This window comes from Trametes versicolor (genome assembly GCF_000271585.1).
Source record: "Trametes versicolor FP-101664 SS1 unplaced genomic scaffold TRAVEscaffold_185, whole genome shotgun sequence".
In the NCBI taxonomy this organism is placed as follows: Eukaryota; Fungi; Basidiomycota; class Agaricomycetes; order Polyporales; family Polyporaceae; genus Trametes; species Trametes versicolor.
Genome location: NW_007360505.1, coordinates 794 through 2,612, shown reverse-complemented (window position 1 = coordinate 2,612; position 1,819 = coordinate 794). Strand labels below are relative to the sequence as shown.

Below are 1,819 nucleotides of genomic sequence, written 5' to 3'. Positions count from 1 at the left end.
CTCGTCTACTGCGGCATTTCGGACTCACGTCCCTCTTTCAGACTTCGCATTCGTAGTACGATGTTTGCTATCACGAAAACGACGCAGGTGCAATGAGCGGATACCGGTGGGATCGTGTACAGACGGCCAGAACAACCTCGCCGTGCTCGCTCACCTTCCTCCGCCCGCGCCCAGCATCTCCCTCCCCGTTCCGGGCCTCCCGAAGACAGAGCCCCTCGATTACAAAGGTGCGATCAATGCGCTATTTCCCAGTCTGTCTGGCGGCCTCTCACGCACTCTCTTTGACAGGTTTCACTCCGCATTCGTCGACGACGCCGTACAGGCGACCAGTAACCCATCGGGCGATCGGAGGTGTCCCGCCCTCGCCGTCACCCTGAGGAGTTTGCGCTCGTCTGCATGGGCAAAGAACTCTGCAACACGAGGCTTTGCGCGTACGCGTACGTTGGCTACAAGCGGCCCGGTTTCGTCTGCGGAACACCGCTGCATGGCCCGCGCGACGGTGAGTACACGCTCGCTCTTCGCTCACGATGTGCCACGCTAATCGGCTCGCTACGCAGGCAGCACGAAGGAAAATTTACAGATCGCAAGCTACGGATTGATGCGCAACGAATCGCGGCCACACAGGCATCTCCCAGGCCCGTCGTATCGTACCGCGAACAGGCTGTAGCGCCTGCGTTCAGAAGCTGCGAGGTATGTAGTATGTTGACCCGCTACTTCACTCTCGCCGCTCACAGGCAAGGCCCACGCGATTATAGTCGCCGATCCCGCAGTGATACCGCACGCCCGGAACCATCTGCGTGGGCTGCGAGGCGCGCCGCGCGCTCGCTGCTCGGGACCGCTGACAGACCAGCGCTCCGGCGCGTCGCTGCGAAGGTCTTCCCCCCGGCGACCATGCTGGGTCACACACACATAAATCTCGGCTCCGCGTACGCTGTGCAAGGTACCCAGCACCAAGAGAGCGGTTCACCGAGCGCTAGCCATCATGGCGTTCTCCCGTATCGCGAGGGTGACCGGGGGTGTACGGCGCCCGGGGAGAATCCCGCGTCGGGGCGCCCGCAGTTGTGGGTCCCCGCCACTCACCTCGTCTACTCTGCAGTTCCCGTCGCCTCGAAACAGCACCCCTCCACGGCCGAGTCTATCCGCAATTCGCCTGCACCTCGACGACATCCTGGGAGCCCGTACATCGACCAGGACGAGGGCCGCGCGTTTCGTATCCTCGCAGCGCTCTTCGCCTCCGTAAGCGAGGTTCTAGACGGCGGGTACGTCATTTTCCTCCTTCGGGCTTCTTCATTTCCTCCTTCCTCGCCGAGGTCCCCAGTTTTGCTGCAAGCTGCCCCGACGTGGACACGCGACTCCGAGCGCGGACATAGCTACGAGTTCGTTTCCGCGCAATGTCCGCTTCCGGACCCTCGTTCTGCGAGGTTCAGCTCCATGTACCAGCTCTGGATTTCTCGCCGCGAGAGGACCTCTGCGTGCTCCTCGCTGAGCACGAGGCTTTGCGACGCTGGACCTAAAGCTCGGAGCGATGGCAATGCATGTAGGTCTTCTCGAGCACGTAATCACGCCAGGGCCGGTGTGCACCCTCGTTCTGGGGCTGCACCCTCTGTATGCCTCGCAACGCTGTTCGCGTCCGACCACGAAGCACATTAGTAGACGGTATGTCACTCGTCTACTTCAGGCTAACCCGTTTCCCCTCGTCGTCCTCACCGGTATCCCCGATGCTACACAGGCTACCGGCAGCGGACGGATGCGACCCCGCTTCGCATGTCTGACCGGCCGCTTCCAAACACATCGTACGGCACTGTGCAATGCAGGGCTA

The 1,819-nt window shown here is 61.8% G+C and overlaps 1 protein-coding gene across 1 annotated transcript; it reads left to right on the top strand.

Annotated features, from left to right (window-relative positions):
- Positions 1-396: 396 nt before the first annotated feature.
- Positions 397-667, top strand: TRAVEDRAFT_54796 (uncharacterized protein; the record flags this gene model as incomplete). The annotated part of the gene is made up of 2 exons (XM_008047730.1): positions 397-499; positions 558-667. The coding sequence occupies 2 exons, from the start codon at positions 397-399 to the stop codon at positions 665-667; spliced, it is 213 nt and encodes a 70-aa protein (XP_008045921.1).
- Positions 668-1,819: the final 1,152 nt, after the last annotated feature.